Source organism: Micromonas pusilla, assembly GCF_000151265.4.
Source record: "Micromonas pusilla CCMP1545 genomic scaffold MICPUCscaffold_5, whole genome shotgun sequence".
NCBI lineage: Eukaryota > Viridiplantae > Chlorophyta > Mamiellophyceae > Mamiellales > Mamiellaceae > Micromonas > Micromonas pusilla.
This window is the reverse complement of record NW_003315886.1, coordinates 626,134-643,672: the sequence shown is the minus strand read 5'-3', so window position 1 is coordinate 643,672 and position 17,539 is coordinate 626,134. Positions and strand designations below refer to the sequence as shown.

The 17,539-nt window shown below is 70.2% G+C and overlaps 10 protein-coding genes across 10 annotated transcripts; 5 read left to right on the top strand and 5 right to left on the bottom strand.

The window, feature by feature from the left end:
* Window positions 1-38: 38 nt before the first annotated feature.
* Window positions 39-2,102, top strand: MICPUCDRAFT_33509 (uncharacterized protein). The gene is made up of 2 exons (XM_003058798.1): window positions 39-1,266; window positions 1,452-2,102. Exons 1-2 carry the CDS (start codon window positions 82-84, stop codon window positions 2,037-2,039), a joined length of 1,773 nt encoding a protein of 590 aa, XP_003058844.1. The 5' UTR covers window positions 39-81; the 3' UTR covers window positions 2,040-2,102.
* Window positions 2,103-2,141: 39 nt separating this feature from the next.
* On the bottom strand, window positions 2,142-3,851 carry MICPUCDRAFT_58026 (uncharacterized protein; the record flags this gene model as incomplete). Its single annotated transcript, XM_003058420.1, has 1 exon — window positions 2,142-3,851. One exon carries the CDS (start codon window positions 3,849-3,851, stop codon window positions 2,142-2,144), a length of 1,710 nt encoding a protein of 569 aa, XP_003058466.1.
* Window positions 3,852-4,413: 562 nt separating this feature from the next.
* Window positions 4,414-6,357, top strand: MICPUCDRAFT_17555 (uncharacterized protein; the record flags this gene model as incomplete). The annotated part of the gene is made up of 2 exons (XM_003058797.1): window positions 4,414-4,792; window positions 4,997-6,357. Coding segments are annotated over 2 exons (1,740 nt in total), but the record flags the coding sequence as incomplete, so codon positions are not given.
* Window positions 6,358-7,189: 832 nt separating this feature from the next.
* On the bottom strand, window positions 7,190-8,147 carry MICPUCDRAFT_33505 (uncharacterized protein; the record flags this gene model as incomplete). The annotated part of the gene is made up of 2 exons (XM_003058419.1): window positions 7,190-7,596; window positions 7,785-8,147. 2 exons carry the CDS (start codon window positions 8,145-8,147, stop codon window positions 7,432-7,434), a joined length of 528 nt encoding a protein of 175 aa, XP_003058465.1. The 3' UTR covers window positions 7,190-7,431.
* A 576-nt stretch (window positions 8,148-8,723) lies between these two features.
* Window positions 8,724-9,002, top strand: MICPUCDRAFT_58022 (uncharacterized protein; the record flags this gene model as incomplete). The annotated part of the gene is made up of 1 exon (XM_003058796.1): window positions 8,724-9,002. One exon carries the CDS (start codon window positions 8,724-8,726, stop codon window positions 9,000-9,002), a length of 279 nt encoding a protein of 92 aa, XP_003058842.1.
* A 106-nt stretch (window positions 9,003-9,108) lies between these two features.
* On the bottom strand, window positions 9,109-11,860 carry MICPUCDRAFT_58021 (uncharacterized protein; the record flags this gene model as incomplete). Its single annotated transcript, XM_003058418.1, has 3 exons — window positions 9,109-10,455; window positions 10,642-10,952; window positions 11,026-11,860. The coding sequence occupies 3 exons, from the start codon at window positions 11,858-11,860 to the stop codon at window positions 9,109-9,111; spliced, it is 2,493 nt and encodes an 830-aa protein (XP_003058464.1).
* Window positions 11,861-12,023: 163 nt separating this feature from the next.
* Window positions 12,024-12,854, top strand: MICPUCDRAFT_58020 (uncharacterized protein; the record flags this gene model as incomplete). The annotated part of the gene is made up of 1 exon (XM_003058795.1): window positions 12,024-12,854. The coding sequence occupies one exon, from the start codon at window positions 12,024-12,026 to the stop codon at window positions 12,852-12,854; it is 831 nt and encodes a 276-aa protein (XP_003058841.1).
* A 137-nt stretch (window positions 12,855-12,991) lies between these two features.
* On the top strand, window positions 12,992-13,315 carry MICPUCDRAFT_58019 (uncharacterized protein; the record flags this gene model as incomplete). The annotated part of the gene is made up of 1 exon (XM_003058794.1): window positions 12,992-13,315. One exon carries the CDS (start codon window positions 12,992-12,994, stop codon window positions 13,313-13,315), a length of 324 nt encoding a protein of 107 aa, XP_003058840.1.
* A 109-nt stretch (window positions 13,316-13,424) lies between these two features.
* MICPUCDRAFT_39753 (uncharacterized protein) lies at window positions 13,425-15,667 on the bottom strand (the record flags this gene model as incomplete). Its single annotated transcript, XM_003058417.1, has 2 exons — window positions 13,425-14,630; window positions 14,846-15,667. 2 exons carry the CDS (start codon window positions 15,665-15,667, stop codon window positions 13,425-13,427), a joined length of 2,028 nt encoding a protein of 675 aa, XP_003058463.1.
* A 696-nt stretch (window positions 15,668-16,363) lies between these two features.
* MICPUCDRAFT_58016 (uncharacterized protein) lies at window positions 16,364-17,095 on the bottom strand (the record flags this gene model as incomplete). Its single annotated transcript, XM_003058416.1, has 1 exon — window positions 16,364-17,095. One exon carries the CDS (start codon window positions 17,093-17,095, stop codon window positions 16,364-16,366), a length of 732 nt encoding a protein of 243 aa, XP_003058462.1.
* Window positions 17,096-17,539: the final 444 nt, after the last annotated feature.

Below are 17,539 nucleotides of genomic sequence, written 5' to 3'. Positions count from 1 at the left end.
CGTCGATCTCGCGCGCCCACGACGCGTCACTCCCACGCCGCGCGTCCGCCGCGACACACCGCCCGCGGCTTCGCACGAACCATGGCGATCTCGGTCGCTCGCCGAGCGGCGCGGGCCGCCGCGAGCGGCGGCGGATCTCGCGTCCGCGCGAGCGCGTCGACGTCGTCGTCCTCGTCGACCCTCGCGCTGCTGCTAACATTCTCGAACCCGACGCGACGACCCGTCGCCGCCGCCGCGCCGGTGCGCCGCGCGCCGTCGCTCGCGCGCGGGTTCGCCGCGCGCGCCGCCGCGGCGCCGGCGCCGTCCGTCGTCGACGCCGCCGCGGGGGTGGAGCCGACGAAGACGCCTCCGCCGCCGCCGCCGCCGCCGCCCACCGCGACGCCCGGAGGCGGATCCGGCCGCGCGTCGCCGCCCGAAGGGAGGAAAAACAAAGCGGTGCCGCTCGCGGAGCAATTCCGCGCCGCGCTCAGCGGCACGGACGGCCTCACCCCGGCGAAGACCGTGGAACTCCTTGATAAGTTCATCGTCGGCCAGGCGGACGCGAAGCGCGCGTGCGCGGTCGCGCTCAGGAACCGCTGGCGTCGCCACCGCGTCGACCCGTCGCTTCGCGACGAGATCGTCCCCAAAAACATCCTCATGATCGGTCCCACGGGGTGCGGCAAGACCGAGATCGCGCGGCGCCTCGCGAAGATCACGGACGCGCCGTTCGTCAAGGTGGAAGCGACGAAGTTCACGGAGGTGGGCTTCCACGGCCGCGACGTGGATCAGATCATCAAGGACCTGGTCGACAACGCCGTGCACATCACGCGCGCGAAGCTGCGGACGAAGTTTCAATCCGAGGTGGACGCCATCGTGGAGAACAAGGTCGTGGAGTTCATGTGCGGCGAGACCAGCGGCGACGCCACGCGCGAGGCGTTCCTGTCGATGTACCGCGAAGGGAGGCTGGACGGACGGACGATCGAGCTCGAGCTCCCGGACAACGCGGGCGGCGGCCCCGGGGACGTGCTCTCGGGGATGGTCCCGCCGAGGGAGGTTGTCATCTCGCTGAATAAGTTCCTCAACGAAGGGGTGAGAGGCAAGAGCGGGAAGGGGAGCACGACGAAGAAGAGGATGACCGTCGCGGAGTGCCGCCCGGTCATCGAAGAGATGGAGTACGAGCGTCTCATCAACAGCGACACCGTGGTGAAGGAGGCGCTCAGCGCGACGGAGAACGACGGGATCGTCTTTCTGGACGAGATCGACAAGGCGCGTTCTATTCCCACACCGGTCCCCGTACGACCGCGTCGGCGCGGTTAACGCCGATCCTTAAGGACTTTCTCTCCCGGCGGGCGCATCTCTCCGCCCACCCCTCGCTGCTTTCGATCCCGACACACCTCGGCGCCTTTCAACTCCACCCCTGACGCCTTTCAACTCCACCCCGACGTTCGCTCGTATGGACCCTCGACCCTAAGATCGTCTCGTCGAACGATTACCGGCACGGCGCGGACGCGTCCTCGGAGGGCGTCCAGAGGGATTTACTCCCGATCATCGAGGGCAGCGTCGTGCAGACGAAGCACGGGAACGTCAACACGGATCAGATCTTATTCATCGCGAGCGGCGCGTTTCATCAGTGCAAGCCCTCGGACATGCTCGCGGAGCTCCAAGGCCGCCTGCCGATCAAGGTGGAACTCAAGGGCCTCACGAAAGAGGACCTCCTCCGCATCCTCACCGAGCCGGAGACGAACGTGATCAAGCAGCAGAAGGCGCTGCTCGAGACCGAGGGCGTGGACCTGTCGTTCACGGACGCCGCGATCGCGCACATCGCGGACATCAGCGCGGAGGTGAACCGCACCGTGGACAACATCGGCGCGAGGCGGCTGCACACGGTGCTCGAGAAGATCGTGGAGGACGTCTCGTTCGCGGCGCCGGAGAGGGTGAGGAAGACGAGGGAGGCGGAGGGCGAGGACGCGCGGTTGAAGGTGGTCATCGACGTCAAGGACGTGGACGACGCCATCGGCGAGCTCCTGAAGAAGACGGACCTCAGTCGGTTCGTGCTGTGATCGATTTCGATTTCGATTCGATTCGTCTCACCGGTTGTAACATCATCAGCGGAATCCTACATCGTTTCGCTCGTCCGTCCGTCCGTCCGTCCGTCGTCGTCGTCACTGCGCGGGCTTCAACATGCTGAGCACGCCCGAATACCCGCCGACGCCCTGGGCGTGGTGAAGCAGCCCGAGCCCGGGCAAACGACCGGGCGCGGCGCCCCCCGCGTCTCCGCCCCCCGCGCCCGATCCTCCGCCCGCGCCGGGTCCCTTGTCGAACTTTTTCGATATCGGCAATCCGGGCAGCTCCGCTCGCACCGGCCGCACGTGGTTCGCGTCGTACGCGCGCCCGCGCCGACGCTGCATCGCGAGGTACCGCTCGAAGTGCTCGTCCATCTTCGCCCTCGCCGCCTTGTCCGCGGCGTCGCGTTTCCGTTTCGCCGCCGCCGCGACGTCGCCGCCGCCGCCGCCGCCGCCGCCGCCGCCGGGAGACTCCACCGCGCGCACGACGACGCGTTCGCCCGCGATCGAGAGCTCCACGCCGACGGTCGAGCTCGTCCCCGGACCCGGATCGGGCGCGCACTTCTCGCACACGTACGACGTCGCTCTCCCGCCGTCGCGCTCCGCGCTCCTGACGTGATCGTCCCGCGACGCGCAGCACTCGTGCCTGCGCTCGCCGCACGCGTCGCACTCGATCCACGTCGACTGCGCGTACATCGGGACGGCGTCGCCCCCGGCGTGGACGACGCGCGCGCACGCGACGCACGGTGTCGTCTGCTCGGGGGTGTCCTCCGGGTGCGCGACCTCGTACGGGAGGAAATACCTTTCGTACACGTTCAGGAGGTTGTTTCCGATGTCCGTGTACGTGTGTCCGATCCAGTAGTTGAAGAGGTGGCCGAAGACTTCTGGCATTTTTATGCGCGCCTTGGCGCTCTCGCGGCTGATGAACCCGCCTCGCGCGCACACCTGTCTGTACAGGCCCAACGTGTCGTGCGGGCGCCCGCTGCGTCGCAGCGCGTTGTCGAGGATGTCCCAGACGATCTCCCAGTCGTCGCCGCGCGACTCGTGGAAGCGGAAAAAATCGAGCATGAAGTCTTCCGGGGAACACTCGCTCAGCGGCGGGCGCTTCCACTCGTTCGTCGTCGCCGTGCCCTGGTACCTCTCCGGGTTTTCGCGCGCGGCGTCCATCGCGGCGTCCGGTTTCGCGTCCGCGGCGGCGGCGGCGTTTTCGGTTTCTCCCTCCGCCGCCGCCGCCGTCGTCGCCGCCGCCGCTTTCTTCTCGCCGTCCTCCTCCGGCGGCGGCGACCGCGGCGGTTTGATCACGAACTTGAGCGTCGGCGCCGGCGCCGCGGGGGGCTGCTCCACCGGCGGCGGCGGCTTCATCACGAAGCGCAGCGGCGCGACCGCGGGCGGGGCGGCGAGCTCGGCGGCGGCGAGCGCGGAGGCTGACGGCGCCTCGGTCTTCGCCGGCGCGACTTGAACCGGCGCGGGCGCGGGAGCGAACGCCGGGATCCATCGCTCGGGCGGCGCCGCGGGCGCGACGATCGCCGCCCTCGGCGCCGCGGGGACGCTCGGCTCCTCCTTCGCCGCGGCGATCGGTGAAGCGCCCCAGCCCGGCATCGCGTCGTCTCTCGCGAGCCGTCCTCCCGGCTCCGTCGCGGCCGCGAACGCGCGCTCCGCCTCCGTCATCGTCGCGTACGTCCCGATCGCGACAGCCTTGCGCTCGACCGCGTCGTACGCGCGGACGTGATACTTCGTCGTCCCGTCGTTGAGGAGGCTCTCGCGGATGTACGAGGACGGGATCTTAGTAGTGCCCTTCGGCGGGCTCATCGTCGTCGCGAACGAACGTTTGTCGTCGTCGTCGTCGTTCGTTCGTCCGTCCGTCCTTCGAACGCCCGCCCGCGTCTCGCGTCCGTCGCCGTCGTCGAGCGCCGCGCGGCCGCGGATGCCGTCGCCGGTGGTTCGCGCGCACGCGTCGTCGCCGTCGCGCGCGGTCGGAACTGTCGGCGCCGAGCGTGGAGAGTTGGCGGTTGCTTCGCCGACTTTTGAACGGCCTCGCGATGAGTTCGGACGACGACCGACCCAGCCGCGGACGCCGCGCCGAACGTTCGACTCCGCCGCGCGCTCGAAGGCGCCTCCGCGCGGCACATCGCACGGCCGCGCGGCTCACCGCCGACGCGCGCGTCCTCGGCGCTCCCGCGCGTCTCCCTCGCGTCCGCCGAAGCGCGCCGCGGCCCCTCGCGCGCGTCCCTCGCCGCGGCCCCTCGACGCCGCGCGTCCGCGCCCGCGCCCGCGCCGCGATCGATCGAGAGACTCAGAGTCGGCGCCCGCTCGCCAGCGCGAGAACGAGCGGAGAGCAGCGGGAAGCGATCTTGTCGCTGACCCACGCGCCATGTTCAACAACGTCTCCTTCGGGAGCATCGGCAACCTCTTCGGGCAGAGCGGCCCGAAGCTGAACTACGACCTCGGCGAGCCGTACCGCGCCGGCGCGTTCGGGCCGTGGACGCACTACCGCGGCGTCAGCAAGGAGGACGGATCCGCGGTGTCCGTGTTCAAGTTCGTGGGCAACGTGGATCAAGACCGAGTGCGGATCGCGACCGCGCGGAACGGCGCGAAACGCCTTAAGCTCATCCGGCACCCGTGCGTGCTGCTCGTGAAGGACTCGCTCGAGGTCGAGAACGGGCCGGAGCTCACCATCTACGTCGTCACGGAGGCGGTGACGCCGCTGACGGAGCACCTGCGCGACCTCCCGACGTCCACGGATCAGGCGCGTTCTATCTCACACTGGTCTCCATACGACCGCGTCGGCGTGGTGAACGCCGATCCTTAAGGACTTCGCCCGGCGCTTCTCTCCGCCCAGGGTCCATCGCTTTCAATCCCGACACACCTCGACGCCTTTCAACTCCGCTTCTGACGCCTTTCAACTCCACCCCGATATCATCGCTTCGTACGGAACGACCCTCATCAGATGCGAGACGATTACTTCGCGCTCGGGCTGCGTCAGATCGCGACCGCGGTGTCGTTCCTCTCCAACGACTGCGCGCTCGTGCACGGCGGCGTGAGCGCGGCGGCGGTCGTCGTGACCGACAGGCTCGATTGGAAGCTCTCCGGGTTCGACCTCGTGAGCGAGCTCGCGTCCGTCGGACGTGGGACGAACGGCGACGCGCGCATCGTGCACTCGAGCTTCGCGGTGCCGGATCAGTACAAGCCGGAGGAGTACCGCAGGGGGGACTGGGCGAGCGTGCCGGAGGGCCCGCCGTGGGCGATCGACGCGTGGGGGTTGGGGTGCCTGATACAGGAGGTGTACAGGGGCGAGCCGCTGCAGCGCACGGATCAGCTGCGAGAGACGAGTCGCATCCCGCCGGCGCTGCTCAAGGATTACCAAAAGCTCCTCGGGTCTCAGCCGGCGCGGCGGTATAACCCGAAGAAACTCGTCGATAACTCCGCGCTGTTCGCGAACAAGCTCGTGGAGACGACGACGTTTCTGGATAACCTCTCGCTCAAGGACGCGATCGAGAAGGAACAGTTCTTCCGGCACCTCCCGCGCGTGCTGGAGTCTCTCGCCAAGCCGTGCGTGGAGCGAAAAATTCTTCCGCAAGTCGCCGAGGCGCTCGTGTTCGGCAGCGCGCCCGCGCTCGCGGTCCATCCGATGCTGCACGCGGCGAAGGGGCTCGACGCGGAGACGTTCGCGGCGCGCGTCACGCCCACCATCGTCAAGCTGTTCACCTCGAGCGCGGACAAGACGGTGCGGATGGCGCTGTTGGAAAACTTGCACGCGTTCGCGGAGCACCTCCCGGAGAAGGTGGTGGACGAGACGGTGTGGCCGGCGACGCAGACCGGGTTCGCGGACGAGGAGCCGTACCTCCGCGAGCTCACGCTCAAGTCCACGCTCCTGTTCGCCTCGAAGCTCTCGCAGCGATCGCACCAGGGAATGCTGAAGCATCTGAGCAAGCTGCAGACGGACGTCGAGCCGGCGATTCGCGCCAACACGACGATCCTCCTCGGCAACGTCGCCGGGTACCTCTCCGAGACGACCGCGAAGAGGGTCCTCCTCAACGCCTTCACCAGAGCGCTGCGTGACCCGTTCCCTCCCGCGCGCGTCGCGGGTGTCATGGCGCTCGTGGCGACGATCGCGTATTACGACCCTGGCGAGTGCGCCGGCCGCGTCGTCCCGTCCGTCGCGCCGCTGTGCGCGGATCCGGATAACGACGTTCGAAAGAACGCGTTCGAGTGCCTCGAGGCGTTCGTCGACGTGTTAAAGAAGCACAGCGCGCGGTTGGAGCGCGGGCCGGAGGCGGCGGCGGCGCTGCTCGCCGCGGAGGCGGAGCGCGCGGGCGCGCCGAAACCCAAGGGCGGGCTGTTGAAGTGGGCCGTGGACGCCGCGGCGAAGCGCATATCCGGCGGCGTCGGCGGCGGCGAAAGCGACTCCAAGAGTTACAAGTCGCGGGAGAAGAGCGCGGAGGAGGAAGCCGCCGCGCGCGGGGTGGACATGTCCGCGAAGGCGTTCTCGTCCGCGGCGCCGCCGCCGCGGTTGTACGGCGAGTCGTACACGCCGACGGCGAGCCGCGAGACGACGCCGGCGAAGTCGCGCGGAGGATACGGCGGCGCGTCCGCGTCCGCGGCGTCCGCGGCGGCGTCCAAGTGGGATTCGCCGCCGCCGTCGCCGAAGGCGGCGGGGGGCGGCGCGACGGCGAACGACGACGACGACGACGGGTGGGGCGACATGGACGACGACGACTTCGGCGAGGACGCGGAGGAGCTCGCCGCGCGGCAGCGGTTGTCCGGTCTGGGCGGGGTCGGGAGGAGTAACGCGCCGAGCGCGGCGGTTTCGAAGCCGAACCGGTTCGCGGCGGCGGCGGACGACGACGACGGCTGGGGCGACGCGGGCGGCGACGGCGGCGGCGACGGCGGCGGTTGGGGCGACGGCGACGACGACGACCTGTTCGCCCCAGCGCCCGCGCAGGCTGCGCCGGTCGCGCGGCGCCCGCCGCCCGCGCGACGGACGGACGCGACTGGGCACGTGACCATCGGAGGACGAGGGGGGGCAACGCGCGGGGATCTCCGGGGGTCGTCGTCCGCCAAGCCGAAGCCGATGAAGCTCGGCGCGAAAAAGATCACCGCCGCGGACATCGACTTGGAGTCCATGCTCGGGTAGTACAGACAGCGGTGTTGATAACGTGCTTTCGTCTTATACAAGGAGGCGCCGCGGCGCCATCGCGATCGACCGGGCCGCTCGCGCGGTGCGTAATATCGTTCGCACCGCGGTCGGCGTCCGTCCGTCCGTCCGTCCTCCTCGCCTCCGTCCCCCCTGACTTCTTCGAAGTCGCTTCCTGTCTTATTATTCTCTCGTCCAGTCGTCGCTCCCAGCCGCTCGCCCGCGACGACTCCGTCGGTCATCCTCACATCAGCGTCAGCGCGCGTTCGGGTTGACCCCGTTGTTGAACAGCAGCTTCCGGATCGTCGCCGCCTCCGCCGCCATCTCCTCCGGCGTCCGGATCACCCGCTCCGCGTCCAAGTTCAGCCGCTCCCCGCCCCCCCCGATCGCCCTCTCGCTCGCGTCGACCGCGTCGTACACCTCGTCGTTGTTTTCGGGGTGGAGTTGGAAGGCGGGGTGGAGTTGAAAGGCGTCAGATGGCGTTGAAAGGCGTCGAGGACGGGGATTGAACGCAAGGGATGGGAGGAGAGAGACGACGGGCAAAGTCCTTAAGGATCGGCGTCCACCTCGCCAACGCGGTCGTATGGGGACCAGTGTGTAGAACGCACCTCGTCGTTGTTTTCGAAATCGCCGTCTCTCCTCGGCAGGACGTGTATGTGCACGTGCGGGATCGTCTGCCCCGCGCTCGGGCCGTCCTGGATCGCGTACGTCAGCGACGTCGCGCCGTGGTGCTTCTCCAGCGCGGACCCCACCTTCTTCGCGAGCGTCCACACGTCCACGAGCTCGTCCTCGGTGAGGCTCTCGAACCGCTTGATGATCCGTCGCGTCACGACGAGGACGTGCCCCGGCACGACCGGCTTGAGGTTGACGATGCCGTACGAAAGCGGCGTCTCCGCGAACACCTGCGATCGCGGGATGTCCAGCGGGCCGAAGCTGTAGTGATCGTTCACGATCGTCCTCGAGCTGCTCATCTTACTTATCGCGGTGGACGAGACGTTCCAGCGCGGCGTGGACGCGAGCGCGCGCGTCGGGGATCCCGCGAGGAGGGCGCGGCCTCGGCGCCGCGCCGGCGCGAGGACGCCGCGATTCGGCGGCGGCGACGACGCGTCGAGGGCGACGCGCGAGGGCGTGAGCGCGCGGGCGCAGGAGAGTCGAGAGGCGGCGGCGGCGGTGCTCATTGATGAGCGGATGCGTGCGTGCGCGGCGTGGTGTGCGCGGCGTGGTGTGCGCGCGCGACGGTCGAAGGTGTCCGGGCGCTTTTTAATTTCCCGCCCAAATCGCGATGCGCCGCGTGGCACTCGCCGTGCGGGAGCGTCGCTCGATGAACGCAGACTCGACGCCGATATTTTTCCCTGAGCGCCGATGAAACCGGCGACGGTTCACTCTCGAAGTGCCGATGAACGTGCCGACGTGCCGATGAAACTGAACGATGAGCGCGCTCGCAACACTTTACCTCGTACGAAGCGTATTTGGTTTTCACGACAGGATGCCGTGCCAACCTGCCGTGCCAAGCGACACACCTGCCGTGCCAAGCGACACACCGATCGATGTCGCGACGTTCGCCGTCCGCGTTCCTCGCGGCGCTCCTCGCCGCGATGGTCTGCCTCCTCCTCGCGGCGACGCCGGCCGCCGCGCTCGCGCCTCGAGGCCGCGACGCGTCCACGTCGATCACCGCGCCGGCTCCGGGGGGGGAGTGCGCGGCGAAGACGACGCAGCGGTCGTGCAAGCCCCCGTGCGTGTGGTGCGCCGCGGCGGCGGTTCCGAGTGAGTGCGTGGACCCGAGGGACGCGAAGAAGCTCCCGCCGGCGATTTTCGACTGCCGATGACGACGCAGTGACGACGACGACGGAGATGGGTGGACTCGAAGACGAGTGGACTTCGAGAAGATGGGTGGACTCGATATCTTATAGAAACTAGACTAGAACGCTCCTCTCATCGTATGCGCTGCAACCCCGCGATCTGCGCGGACTTCTCCTCGAGCCGCGCGATGACGTCCTCTAAACTCCGCGCGAGGTCCCCGACGCCCGCCCCGCCGCTCGTCGCCTTTCTCAGCAAGTCGCCGTACTCCGCGCGCAACGCGTCGAACTCGCCCCTCAGACTCGCGTCCAGTCGTCGCATCCCCGGGTCCCCCCCCCCGGGCCCGGGATCCACCTCAGGCGGCGGGCGGATGTTCGGGACGATGTTCTTCTCCGCGGGCGCGCGCGGCGGGGTGTCGCCGTCGAGCTCGAGCGCGTCGAAGCGCGCGAGGTCGGCCCGGCGCGGCCCCGCCGCGGATCCGGATCCGTAGACGGATTTCACCTGCGCCCCCGGCGACGCGCCGTACGTCTTCGCGGACGCGTACTCGAACCCCCCGCCCGTCGCGCTCACGCTCGTGCCCATCCCGCCCCGGGTACTCGTGCTCGGGATGCCGGGCTTGCGGTTGAAGCGCGCGCGACGGAGGCCGTCGTCGCCCGCGGAGGGCGGCGGCGGCTGGCGACGCCGCGACGACGCCGACGGCGGCGCGAGCGACGCGACGCGAACGGGCGCGCGCTTCGACAGCCCGACGCCGGGCTTGACGTCGCCGCGGCGGCTCGACGTCGCCGCGGGCGGCGTCGTCGACGGACCGGCGCCCCAGCTCGCGGCGGAGCCCACGCGCGGGCGGTCCGCGGACGCGGACGCGAGTCGGGGGCGCGCGAGCGTCGGCGTCGGCGTCGGCGCGCGACGACGAAGCGCCGGCGGCGGCGCCGTCGCGATCTTCTTCTTCGCGACGACGGTCGTCGTCATGTACCCGCTCGACGTCGACTTCACGACGCTCCGCGCGTGCGTGTCGTCCATCCCCAGCGCGGACGACGCGGAGATCCGACGCGTCGTCGTCGTCGACGGCGGCGGCGGCGACGCGACGCTATTGACGCTATTCCTGCGGCGCGCGTCGGCCTCCTCTTCCTCCTCCTCCTCGCGGTCGTACGTCAGCGACGCCGCGAGGTACCGCACGTCCACGAGCTTCTGCGTGAGCTTCGCGTTCACGCGCGCGACGTCCCTGGCCGCCATCTCCAGCGGCGTCATCCCTCTCAAGAGCTCGTCGCGTTCGCTCTTCACCGCGTCGTACCCGGCGGCTTTCGCGGCGCTCGTCGCGGCGTCCGTCGCACTCACGCGCGCGCGCTCGTTCGCCGTCCGCGTCGCTCGCTGGACCTCCTCGGTCAGCCGCATCTGCCACGTCTTCTCGAGCTCGAGGATTCGCGCGCTGTGCTCTTTCTGCGCCTTCTCCAGCGCTCCCGTCGTCGCGACGCGTTCCGCGTCCCACTTTTAGGGTCGTTCCATACAAAGCGATGGCGGGGTGGAGTTGTAAGGCGTCAGTTGGAGTTGAAAGGCGTCGAGAGCGGGGATTGAAAGCGAGAGGTGGGCGGAGAGATGCGCCGGGAAAAGTCCTTAAGGAACGGCGTTCACCACGCCAACGCGGTCGTATGGGGACCAGTGTATAGAACGCACCTTAGCCTTGGCGTCTGAAAAGTCTCTTCTCACGCGCGCCAACGTCTCCTCCGCGGGCGCGATGTCCTTCGCGATCGCGTCTCGGCTCTCGCTCGCCGCGCTCAGCGCCTCGCGCGCGACGCTCGCCGCTATTTCGTCGCCCTTCGCGATCGCGCGGTGCTCCGCCGCGGCGAGCCTCTTCGCGGCGTCGTCCATCACCGCGGCGGCTTTCGGGTCGGTCCGTACGAGCGAGAACGTCGGGGCGGAGTTGAAAGGCGTCAGAAGCGGAGTCGAAAGGCGTCGAGGTGTGTCGGGATTGAAAGCGAGGGACTCTGGGCGGAGAGATGCGCCGGGGAAACTCCTTAAGGGTCGGCGTGCACCACGCCGACGCGGTCGTATGGGGACCGGTGTGGTAATAGAACGCGCCTTTCGCCTCGACGTTGCCTCGCGCGGCGAGCGCGAGGCGCAGCCGCGCGAGGTCTTTCGCCGCGACCGCGAGCTCGTCTTTCGCCGCCGCCGCGACGCGCTCGGCCGCGGCGCGATCGCGCGTCGCGGCGTCGAGGTCGTCCTTCATCGCTCGGGTCGATATCTGCGCGCGCGCGAGCGCGGCGCGCGCCTCCGCCGCCGCCGCCTTCGCCGCCGCCGCGGAGGCATCCGCCTCCCTCGCGCGACGCTCGAGCGGCGACGGCGAGGGCGGCGGCGCGCGTTTGGCGGTCGACAGCTCGCGCGTCAGGCGCTCGATCTCGTTTCCCGCCGCCTGCGTTGCGCGGTGGTGGACGGGGGAGGAAGGAGAGAGGGAGGGATGTGGACGAGTGAGCGAGTGAGCTCGATTCGTTGTTAAATGGCGCCCGGCTGCGCGGGCGGCGGAAGGATCGACGCGACGCGCCTCGAGGTCTCTCGCCATCGCGTCGTGCGCCCTCTTCATCGCGTCGCGCTCCGCGTTCGCCGCCTTGAGCTTCGCGTTCAGCCTGAGGATGACGCCGCCGGTATGCACCTCGGCGTCGTCCGCGCGCGCGTCGTCCGACGCGGGCCGCGTCGTCGTCGTCGTCGTCGTCGTCGTCGTCTCCGAACGCTGCCGCTTCTGCTCCTCCGCATCCCCGTCGCCTAATCTCGCCTCGTACTCGCGCTCGAACGCGCCCATCCCCGCGGGAGGCTCCGGCTCCGGCTCCGCGGACGCCTCGGACGTCTCGCCGCCGTCCGTCGCGGGCGCCCTCGCGCGGCGGTCGCCTTTCTTCCCCATGACGCGCGGCGCGGCGCGGTGTGCGCGCGGACGTCGCCCCGCGCGAAGACGAGAACTCATCCATCAACGGGCGAATCCGACCAGATCCGAAAAGTACATAAATCCTGTCGTCGCCTCCATTCCCCGTCCGCCGCCCTCACGCCGCATCGCCGCCGCCGTCTTCATGGCGTCCGTCATCCACGCAGCATCGCGCGTCGCGCCCGCGCCGCCTCGCGCGCGCGCGCGATTCGCCCGCGCGTCGTCCTCCTCGTCCGTCGCGCGCGGCTCCGCGGTCGCGAGAAGGACGATGTTGAATCGCCGCCGTTCCGCGGGACGATCGGCGATCGCCCCGATCCTCCGCGCCGTGGCGTCCTCCGACGCGGACGAGGCGATGAAGTCCGAGGAGTCGGCGTACGACAAGCGAAAGGAAGAGTCCGAGGCCGCGGGCGTCAAGGAGAACGAGATCCGCCCGCCGCGCGGGGGCGACCCGCCGCCGACGGGCGGACGGTGGGAGTGGACGCTGAACTGGGACCCCGTCGTGTTCGACGCGTCCGCGTCGCCGCCCGCCGCGATCGAGTCCCCGACCGACGCGCAGCTGGCGTCGTCGAAGCTCGTCATCGGCTCGTGCCCGCGCTCGCCCGCGGATGTCGACCGCCTCATCGACGAGGGCGGCGTCGAGGCCATCATCTGCCTGCAGTGCACGCTGTGCCACGGCGCGCTCGAGATCGACTGGGAACCCATTCGACGCCGCGCGTTGGACCGCGACGTCCCCATCGTCCGCGTCGCCGTGCGCGACTTCGACCGGCTCGACCAGGCGAAGATGCTCCCGGAGATGGTTCGAAAGCTCGCGCTGTTTCAGGCCATGGGGAAGCGGACGTACGTGCACTGCACCGCGGGAATCAATCGCGCGTCGCTCACGGTGCTCGGATACCTCACGTTTTGTAAGGCGCGTCCCCTAGCTAGTATGACGCCGTTCCCGTACGACCGCGTCGGCGTCGTGAACGCCGATCCTTAAGGACTTTCTTCCCTTCCCGCGTTTGTATCTCTCCGCCCGCCCCCCCTCGCTTTCGATCCCCGACACACCGCGACGCCTATCAACTCCACCCCTGACGCCTTTCGACTCCGCCCCCGACGCCTTTCGACCCTCAGGGCATGTCCTACGAGGACGCGCACGCGATCATACGACGGTCGAGGCCGCAGGCGAACCCGTACCAGGTGTCGTGGGATATCGCGCGGTCGCGTCTGCTCGCGGAGCGGTTGGAGGACATCTACCTGTACACGCAAGTCGACGGCGGCGGGAACTCGATCGATCAGAAGGGGGATTGGATCAAGCGCGACGTCGAAGCCGCGGAGATTGGCGTCATCAGACAGATCTTCGAACGCGGCGTCGAGGCCGACCTCGGGCTCGTGTCCGCGCTGTGCGAGATGGGGTGCCCGCGCGCGGAGGAGGAGAAGAAGGAGGAGAAGAAGAAGTGAGCGATCGATCGACGCGGCGCGATGGACGGTATCATACTACGCGATGGGACGCCGGCGGGTCGAGCGACGGTTGGATCGTGATGTATCGAATCGATTACTATTCGTCGTCTCACGGCGGCGGCGGCGGCGGCGGCGGCGCGCCCACGTCCGCCGCGCTCGGGATGCTCGGCCCTCCCGGCGGCGGCGGCGGCGCGCCGACCGCCGACGCGGACTGGATCCCGAGCTCGCCGAGCATCTCCGCGTGCATCGCCGCCAGCGCGGGGTCCTGGACTCCTCCCGGCGCCGCCTCCGCGCCCGGCGCCTCCTCCTCCGCGCCCGCGCCCGCGCCCGCGGCGCCCGCGGCGGCGGCGGCCGCGGCGTAATGCGCCGCGTACGGATCGGGGAACCCCCCCGGCATGCCACCGAACGGCGGCGGCGGCATCATCCCCGGGTAGCCCCCCATCCCGGGAGGCATCATCCCGGGAGGAGGCATCATCCCGGGAGGAGGCATCATCCCCGGGTAGCCGCCCGGGTAGCCGGGCCCCGCGGCGGGATACTGCCCCGGCATCCCGTACCCCCCCGCGGCGGTCGCCGCCCCGCCGTACGACGCCGCCCCGCCGCCCGCGCCGCCGCCGCCCATCCCGCCTCCGCCCATCCCGCCCGCGCGCTTCTCCGCGAGCAGCGCCTCCACCGCGGCTTTCGCGGCGTCGACGCACTCGCGTCGCCCGCTGATCACGCACACCTCCTGCCCTTTCGCGCCGTCCGGCTGCTCTTTGTGACCGCCGCGGACGAACAACTTCGCGCCGTGCGTCTGAGACAGCTCTCGTATCTTCGCCCCCGCGGGGCCGATGACGACGCCAGCGAGAAACGGGCACGGGACGCGCTCTTCGACCTCGTCGACGACGGGCGGGTACCCGCCGCCGCCAATCCCGCCCGCGCCGCCGGTTCGATCCCCGCCGCCTCCGCCGCCCGGTACGTACCCCGGCTCGTGCGGCTTGTACGGCATCGTCGCGAGGAGCTCCTTCACGAGCTTCACCGCGGTCTCGACGCGGTCCGGCAGCCCCGTGATGACAACCTCCTCCGTCTCGCGCACCATCCGCATGTCCGCGCCGGACTCCTCCTTCATCCGCTTGATGTTCACCCCCTGCGGGCCGACGATCAGCCCGCCCCTGCGCGGGACGTGGACCCTCTCGACGACGCCGCCGGGCCCGGGCACACCAAGAGAGCCGTGCGCGCCGCCGTGCTGCGCGATGATCGCGTCCACCATCGCGCGCGCGGCGTCCACTTTGGCGCGGTCGAAGCCGCCGATGGTGCACGTCCCCGCGCCCTTTTGCACCTTGACGGTCGAGGGAGGGTCCATTCAAAGCGACGTCGGGGTGGAGTTGAAAGGCGTCAGAAGCGGAGTTGAAAGGCGTCGAGGCGCGTCGGGATTGTGAGCGAGGGACCCTGGGCGGAGAGATGCGCCGGGTGGAAAAGTCCTCGAGGATCGGCGTTCACAACGCCGACGCGGTCGTATGGGGAGCAGTCAGAAATAGGAGGACGCGCCTTGACGCTCGCGCCCGACCGCGCCTCGATGTCGCGAATCGTGCCCCCGCCCGAGCCGATGACGCGGCCCTCCATGTGCCCGCCGATGTCGACCACCTCGGTGATGTACCCGGGCGCGTCCGCCGCCCCTGGCCCGGACCCCAGCGCGGCGGCGTCGGGGGCGCAGAGCCGTTCGATCGCGATTTTGGCGCGTTGAATATTGAGCGCGGCGCCGGAGATTTGAACCAATCCCTCGCCTCGCACGACGTTCAACTTGACCGCGTGCACCGTCTGAAGCTCCATGATCATCGACCCGCCTTTGCCGATCAGTCTGCCCTCCATGGACGGGTGGAATCGGAGAGAATCCTCCGCCGCGCCCGCGCCCGTTCCCGATCCGATCCCCGATCCGGCGTCGGCGTATCCGCCACCCAAATTCGTCCCGTGGAGCGTGAAGTCGCTTCCCGCCCCCGGCCCCGGCCCCATCCCCGGCGGCGGCGGGACGTTCGTTATCCCGAGCTCCTCCGCGGCTCTCGACGCGACCGCTTTCGCGGCGTCCGAGATGCGCTTCATCATCTCGATGTCCGCCGCGAGCTCGCCGCCGTCGCGGGCCCCCCCGGCGTTGTTCCCTTCGTTCGGCGCTCCTCCTCCGCGGTCGCCGCCGCCCGCCGCGCCCGTCCGCCTCGGGTCCGTCGGCGCTCCTCCTCCGCGATCGCCGCGGTCGCGGTCGCCGCCGCCTCCCGCGCCCATCCCGTACCTCGGATCGCCGCCGCGGTCGCGGTCGCGGTCGCCGCCGCCGCCCGCCGAGTCCGCGGCGGCGGCGGCGGCGCGGACGCGATCTCGCGCCACCATGGCAGCCATGGACGCCAGCGCGGGGTTCATCGACAGCGCGGCGTCGTGCGGCGCGCTGAAGCCGGTGGCTCGGGCTCCGTCGCGGTCGCGGTCGTCTCCGTGCGACGAGCGGCGTTTCTTCTTGCGATCGGAGGACTTGCGATCGCTGGAGCGATGATGTTTTCGATGTTTGCGCGCGCGTCGCGACGACGACGACGACGACGACGACGAGCGCGACGAGCGCGACGCGCTGCGGCTCGCGCTGCGTCCGCGACGGCTGCGGTGCTTCTTGCGGTCGCGCGAGCGCGAGCGCGAGCGCGAGCGCGAGCGGTCGCGGCCGCGCTTCGATCGGTCGCCCTCGCCGCCGCCCGCGCTGCCGTGTTCGATCTTCGGAATCTTAAATCCTCCGCTCTTTCCGCCGGACGCCGACGCGGGCGCGCCCTCGGCCGCGCTCCGCTCCTCCTTCTCTCGAAGACGCGCAGCCTCCCTGCGCTCCGCGAACGTCATCTTCTTCTCCGCGCCCTCCGGCGTCGCGTCCTCTCCCATGGCGACGGCGGGCGCGGTTGACAATGCGACGACCGCGCGATCTCATCAGGAGACAACTCGGCGCGGCGGCGCGGCGCGACGCGACGCGCGAAACGAAACGCGAAGTTTGGCTTTGGGTCGCTTTTTTTCGTCAGGACGTCGCCGCCCTCGCTATTCACGCTACGGAGGACATCACTCCTCACGGTCGAGCTCGACGTCGAGCGCGTCCTGCAAGTTCATCGACAGCCCGTGCGTCAGCGCCGCGCGGAAGTCGCCGTACTGCAGCCGCATCACGCTCACGCCCCCGACCCCGGGGTACCCGCCGCCGCCGCCGCCGCCGCCGCCGCCGCCGCCGCCGCCGCCGTCGGCTTTCCTCCCTCTCCCCTTCTTCTTCTTCCCGCCCCCTCCTCCTCCGCCGCCTCCGCCGCCGTTCCACTTCGGCGGCCGCAGCGCCTCCAGCACGTCCTCCGTCGCGTACTCCATCCCCGCGGCGAGGACGAGGTGGAACGACTCGCGGTCGCCGCCGCCGCCTCCGCCGCCGTCGCGCGTCGTCGTCGTCAGACGCTCCGCGAGCGCGCTCGTCTCCGCGCGCATCTTCGCGCGCAGCGCCTCCATCGTGCACCCCGCAGCCGCTCTCGACGTGATCCCGCCGTGGACGAGCACGAGCTGCCGCTCCAGGTCGCGCGCGCGTTGGAAGTCGTCGTCGCCCTCTTCCGCGAGGAGATCGGCCATCCCGACGTTCGCGAACGCGAAGAGCACGCCGTCGCCGTGCTTCGTCACCTTGGACGCCGCGAACGCGGCGATGAACCCGTGGTTCCGAACCGCGAACCGGTGCAGCTTCCCCTGCAGCGCGCCGAGGGCGGCGTCGTCGTCCGCGACGGGCGTGGGGTCGGGCGCCGTCTCCGGAGAAGGGGGGGGGTCCATCGATGTCGCGCGCCGAGGTTTGACGTCGAAGTTTTTTTTTTCACGCTCGAGACTGGACTCCGGCTCCGGGCCGAACCTCCGCTCTTCTGGCTCTTCTGCCTGCTGGCGCGGAGCGCGGGAAACGACCGCGGGGAAACCTCGGCCGCCCGCGCGCTTCTCCGTCGCACCCTCTCCTCGGCTCCGCCGCGGCCCGTTCCGGGACACACGTCCGTCGTCGGCGCGAGGGCACCGCACGTCGTCGCTCGCCTCGTCATGAAGAACGCGTCCGACGGGCCGACCGCGGCCTAGTGCGTCCCTCGCCCTCCTCCGCGTCCTCGCCCTCGCGTCCGTCCGCGCGTATTCGCGCGTCGCGGCGATCGATCTACTCGGCGCGCGATCGTCGCGTCGGCCGTCGACGATGACAACTTTTCTCTATTAGGCAACGCCGTCGCGCGCGCCGCCCGC